The sequence below is a fragment of the Hippopotamus amphibius genome, chromosome 1 (genome assembly GCF_030028045.1).
Source record: "Hippopotamus amphibius kiboko isolate mHipAmp2 chromosome 1, mHipAmp2.hap2, whole genome shotgun sequence".
Lineage (NCBI taxonomy): Eukaryota > Metazoa > Chordata > Mammalia > Artiodactyla > Hippopotamidae > Hippopotamus > Hippopotamus amphibius.
Window position 1 is genome coordinate 153,973,039 of NC_080186.1, and position 5,743 is coordinate 153,978,781.

The 5,743-nt window shown below is 40.9% G+C and overlaps 1 protein-coding gene across 1 annotated transcript; it reads right to left on the reverse strand.

Annotated features, from left to right (window-relative positions):
* Positions 1 to 359: 359 nt before the first annotated feature.
* SPINK7 (serine peptidase inhibitor Kazal type 7) lies at positions 360 to 4,542 on the reverse strand. The gene is made up of 4 exons (XM_057731727.1): positions 4,408 to 4,542; positions 2,961 to 2,986; positions 2,092 to 2,216; positions 360 to 696 (listed from the first exon to the last, which is right to left on the reverse strand). Exons 1-4 carry the CDS (start codon positions 4,526 to 4,528, stop codon positions 651 to 653), a joined length of 318 nt encoding a protein of 105 aa, XP_057587710.1. The 5' UTR covers positions 4,529 to 4,542; the 3' UTR covers positions 360 to 650.
* Positions 4,543 to 5,743: the final 1,201 nt, after the last annotated feature.

Here is a 5,743-nt window from a genome sequence, read left to right on the forward strand (position 1 = left end):
ATTTAGTTCCCTGACCAGGGATTGAACTGGTGCCCCCTGCATTGGGAGCACAGAATCTTAACCACTAGACCACCAGGAACGTCCCCCTAAAAATATACTTCTTAAGCCTTGGATTAAGTTAGATCGTTTAAGCTATGTTAGAAAGCTCACTGGTTTATTTTGATAATTTTTGCTATAAAATTATTATTATAAAATGTATTTATGAAATAAATTTGTAGTTATGAAGGCATGTCATTCCTAAAAAAATTTATGACCATGCTCTAGGCATTATACATAGTTTGCTCTTTATGCTCCATTTAAAATGGGTTTTTAATCTTTTGATCTATTAAAGTTACTAGGTAGATAGTAGTTCTACAAAGTTTTTAATAAGCATAAGTATTTTATTTGATACTTAGAACTCAACAATGAATTGTTAGAATTTCATAGTACTTTTTCAGTTTATTTTGACATGTTTGTCAGTCAGTGAGGCAGGAGTCTGAAGGAGAGCACAGCTTTCTTCACCCAACAAAGATGACTCTGAATCTGCCTCTGCTCCCCCCCCCCCACCCCCACTGGGAACCTCTGCCAAAATGAGGGAAAAGGCAGTCGGGGCCCAGGGATGGTGAAGATGACAGTGATGATGTCCTTGCTCTGTATCCACGTTGGAGAAGTTAGCATCTTCCTTCGTGCAAAAACTGAACTTTTCCATTACTCTTCCTATGGGAAGACACAGTTAACAGGATTCATTAACACAAGAGGAGATTTTATATAATATTAGAGCTGAAAGGAACTATAGATATTATAGGAAGAACCTCATTTTACAAATGAGGAAAGTGAGTCCCTAAAAAGGAATGTCCTTGCCACAGGCAGTTTCTGACAGAGACAGAGGCAGGATGTCCCTAGTCCAGTGACACTTCCATGTCATCTGCTGCCTCCATTCATCCCAGAGCCCAGACTGATCACCCAATGCCTTAAAACTACAAAGAAGAAGGACTTCTGACAAGGGAAGCTGAGGCAGCCTGCCCCTCAGCCTTTCCTGGTCAGTGGGGCCCATGATGAGGCTGGATCCTGCACTAGTGGGGAGACCTTCTACCATATGTCCCCTTCAGTGTCCTTGGACACAAGCTAGTTTCTAGGCTGAGGGTCCAGTGTTCATGCACATTAGAGAATCCTCCCTTTTGTGAAAAAAAATTTCCTGAGTAGGAATCATTGTGTAGACAGATCCTTCTTGGCTCAGGTCCTAACTTGGTATTTTAACTTGTTGAGATAATCACAAAGATGAAAAACCACACGATCTGAGATAAGTGGCCAAAATCCAGTGGTCTAAAAGAGAGTTAACAGTGAGCAAAGGGTGTTAAGACAGTAAATGCTGAGTTGCCTATTTTGCACCGAAGAAGTGACATCTGCCTGGTTATTGTTGCCTTCCAAAACCCTGTGCAGGCCCCCCCCACCAAAAATGCTTAAAACATGTCCATGGGATTCTGGTCCAAGTACTGACAGCTTGTATTCCCCTATTTTAGATCAAAGAAAAAAAATCTTTGTGGTAGCCTTATCCCTATCTCCCTAAGGCTGCAGATATTTGGAGCCACTAGGAAACTGAGGAGGATAAAGACCCCCTGGCCACAGTTTATCTAAGAATCATCTGTTGGCCGTTAAGTCTCTTAGAAGTCATGTAGGGTAGTGGTTTTCAATTATTTTTTAGTGTGGGATTCAGAACCCTTTCTTCCAATAAGAAATTATGGGGACCTCCACTACTTAAAATAATCCAAAGCTGGTTGGGATTGTAGACCACCCCAAATGATCCCCTTAACTTCTTTGGTGATTCGTGACTTGCCTCTACAGAACCTCTGGGCTCTGGGAACAGCAATTTGACATGGTCTTGTTAGACTCTCAATTGACAGGCAAGAATTAGGGGTTCTGTCATGGAGTCAAGCTGGCAGAGTATGTGGCTCAACCCTCATCTGACTGTGAGGCAGCAAGTTTTCTATGTCTCCCAGGTTCTCTCAGTGGGCACAGTACAGCTTCTGAAAAGTTAAGCAGGCTTGTGGAAAGAGGAGAAGATTGCAGTGAAGGATGCTACCCTAGATTCTTTTCTTCCCATGAAGTACTCACAAGTTCTCGATACACAAGTGGCATTTATTTCCATAAGTGATGTAGTCAGAACCACAAACAGGCATGTATGTGATGGGGCAGGGGATGGCCACCACTGGGTACTTCTTGTAAATGCTGCAGTCCACCTGCAACAGACACAAGAGAATGTCCTGCTTTTCTCCTGGTCCTCAAGCTAGGCTACCCTGGCCTCTAAGGGACAGGAAGCACAGTACCATCCTGGAAGTCCCAGCTCTGATATGCTGATGCTGCCATGGCTACTCCTATTGATAATAATATGATCACTCTGACAAATACTAGTTCTACTAGCACCACTTCTATTATATAGATATGCATTTCTCTCCCAGGCATTAAACTTAAATCTTACATGAATTTTCTTTGTTTAATCTTCAGAACAACTGAATAGAGTAGGTTCTACTCTTACCCCTATTTACAGATGAGGGAAATTTGGGCTTAAAAAGAGAGAACTTGTGTAATGTAAAAGCTAGTAAGTGGTAGAACTGGGATTTGAATCCAGAGTCTGTGCAGTTAACCAAGGTAACTGTCTCCTGCCCCTCACTTTATCCATTCCATGAAGACATCGCCAACTTCTCAGCTATAAGTCCTCTCTCTTTTTTAACTCTGGAATATTTTCTTTAGGCTATGGTTATTTACATATATGTATGTCATATTTCTTCAGTTGCCTTCTGAAAAGCAGAGGCAATTTATCTGTGGCTACCTTCCCTTTCATCTCCCCCCCGCCCCAAGCATACTGAATTAATCTTACATATATATTTCATAAGTATTTGTTGACTAAATATAGTAAATAGGAAATTAAAGTAAAACTAAATAGGAAATTAAACTGTAATTAAAGTGTGGTTCAATACACTCACCTTTTTTAAAGGCAGACTAGCAGCTTCTGAAAGAGAGATACAGTTGGAAATGTTAAAAATAAAGCAAAGTCGTGAGGTCTCATTAATTAATGTAAAGTCTGTTGTTTGAGACTCTGTAGTTCCTCTGGTGCTGAGTTTCAGCACCTACCATGACCTTTCACAAAATCCAGCTGTTTGCTGAGGAAGCCAAATGGCCAGTAGGTTAAGTAAGCCTTGGTTCAAGTGAAAGAATTATCCAAAGTTTCTCCATTTATTAACCATAAGATGTTTTCTGGAGTTCATCATGTCTTTGATAATGTTTTAAATCAGAAAGCAATACCTTGCAAAACTGAAAATAGAGTTACCATATGACCCAGCAATCCCACTGCTGGGCATATACCCAGAGAACACCATAATTCAAAAAGACACATGCACTCCAATGTTCATTGCAGCACTGTTTACAATAGCCAGGACGTGGAAGCAACCTAAATGCCCATCAACAGATGAATGGATAAAAAAGATGTGGTACATATATACAATGGAATATTACTCATCTGTAAAAATGAATGAAACTGGGGCATTTGTAGAGACATGGATGGACCTAGAGACTGTCATACAGAGTGAAGTGAGTCAGGAAAAGAAAAACAAATATCGTATATTAACACATATATGTGGAATATAGAAAAATGGTACAAATCAACTGGTTTGCAAGGCAGAAATAGAGACCCCGATGTAGAGAACAAACATATAGACACCAAGTGGGGAAAGCGGGGAGGGTTGGGGGGGAATGAACTGGGAGATTGGGATACCAAATTGTGCGCTCTAAATATATGCAGTTTATTGTATGTTAACTGTATCTCAATAAAAGTTCTTAAAAAAAATAAAGATAAAAAAAATCAGAAGCAATAAACGTATTGCAGTCACTTCTAAGAGCCTGAAGCACCATCTTTAATATTCTTCCCCTCCTAATTGATATAAAGGAATGTAAGGGAATATCTCTAAGGCATCAAAATCTTAATTTTCATTGTATAAAAGTTTAATTGTTGACTCCTGGGTTTTGGAGAATTGTACTTTATTTCAATCCTCCTGGGTTGATTTGGAGAGTGATCCAAGTTTTTCTGCATCTTTACGCTGAGGAGTAGTATCTAATAACACCAACAACTTCCAGTGTCCTAATAGAATGGTAGACTTATGAAAAGATTTGTTTTTGGTTTTTTTTTTTTTTTTTTTTTGGTTCCATGAATGGAAATAAAAATCCTCAAAAGGAAATGCCCTAGATCCAAATCCCTCAACTCCAGGGAGTTGGGAAATAAGAGGCTCCCATTCCAGGCCAGGGCTGTTTCTACTACAAACCATTATACTTTAAACCCACATGTCTAGACGTTTCTCTGAGAGGTTCACATCCCATAAGCTTGTTTCAGAGAACAAGCTCAGTAGCTGTATAGGGCACTATCTACCCTTAACTCACCTGAGCAGGTGCAGAGATAGGTGACTGTGCAGAGCAGAAGGAGACCCCCAGTGATCTTCATGGCAGAGATGGCTGTGATGCAGAGGCTGCGCAGGACGGTCACAACAGCTGCATCAGCCATACCAGGAACGGGTCATGTTTATAAGGCGATGCTTGGTTTCTCCACCTTTCCTGTGAGGTAATCCAGAGTCAGCGTCGTCTCCGAGAGGCTCTCAAAGCACCGTGTCACACCCTGGGTGGTGTTACAGTCCTTGTCATTTAATTGCTACTTCCTAGCTGACCCAACACATTTATTCTTCGAGGTGAAGAGTATTTTTCTGCCTGGCCTAGAGGTGGGGAATGTTGTTACTCAGAATTCTAAACCTCATATAGTAGAAGAGATTACGTATAGGCTGCTTGTGCTAGTTAAAAAATAAATGAAAACATCAAACTTTCTTTATTTCACCAAAATAGAGGATATTAAACTCAGAACAGACAGATAACACTTAGGTTTACATTTTGGCTCCTGGGAAAAAGCTGTTTTGTTTCCAAAGCAATAAGCCCATGAAGCAAGCAGTGATATAGTAGAAGGAGTAGAGACCTTAGCACTTAGAAGGCTTGGGGAAAGGCGTTGACATTTTCTAGCTGTGTGATCTTGGGGAAGTCAGCTGTGCCATGAGCCTGTATCAGTTAAGAAGACCTGGTTATGTTGTGGTGACATACAACCCCAAGATTTCTGTGACTTAATACAAGTTTATTTTTACTCAAGCTCTACATGTATGGTGGTTAGCTGATGGTGCTGCATTGACTTCAGTGGATTCCAAGTAGACAGGGTAGTCACCATTTGGAATATTGTTCATTGTCAAGGTGAAAAGAAGATGCATTCCTGAGGATTTCCATTTATGAAAATGAATCTTCCAGCTCAGAAGTGGCACCAGTGTTACTTTCCCTCATCGTCATGTGGTCTGGCGTAGCCATAGAGGTTATGGGATACAGTGTTACCTTGTCTCTTGAAAACCAGAATGGGGAAAATTGGAAATAGTTGGCAAATGACACAGAGCCCACCCCAGAGCCTTAGTTTCATGCCATTTCAAGTGGGGCCTATTGCTAGCCCCAACAGAGTTCACATAATTGGAGTATTTCACTTGGAAGTCTGTTCTAAAGTTCAGTGCATGTAATTGTTGCTGTGATTCTTGTTGTCGTTATTGACAGGCCAAGAGTCTCTGCTGTGGGTTGCTGAATTGAGATTGTAAACTGTATTGTCCAAGCACAATTGTCCAGATGGTCATTATTTGTCTTTTGGGCTTGAGGAGGTGTGTATGAAAACCTGGGGGGAGGCAGTAGACTCTGCTCCACC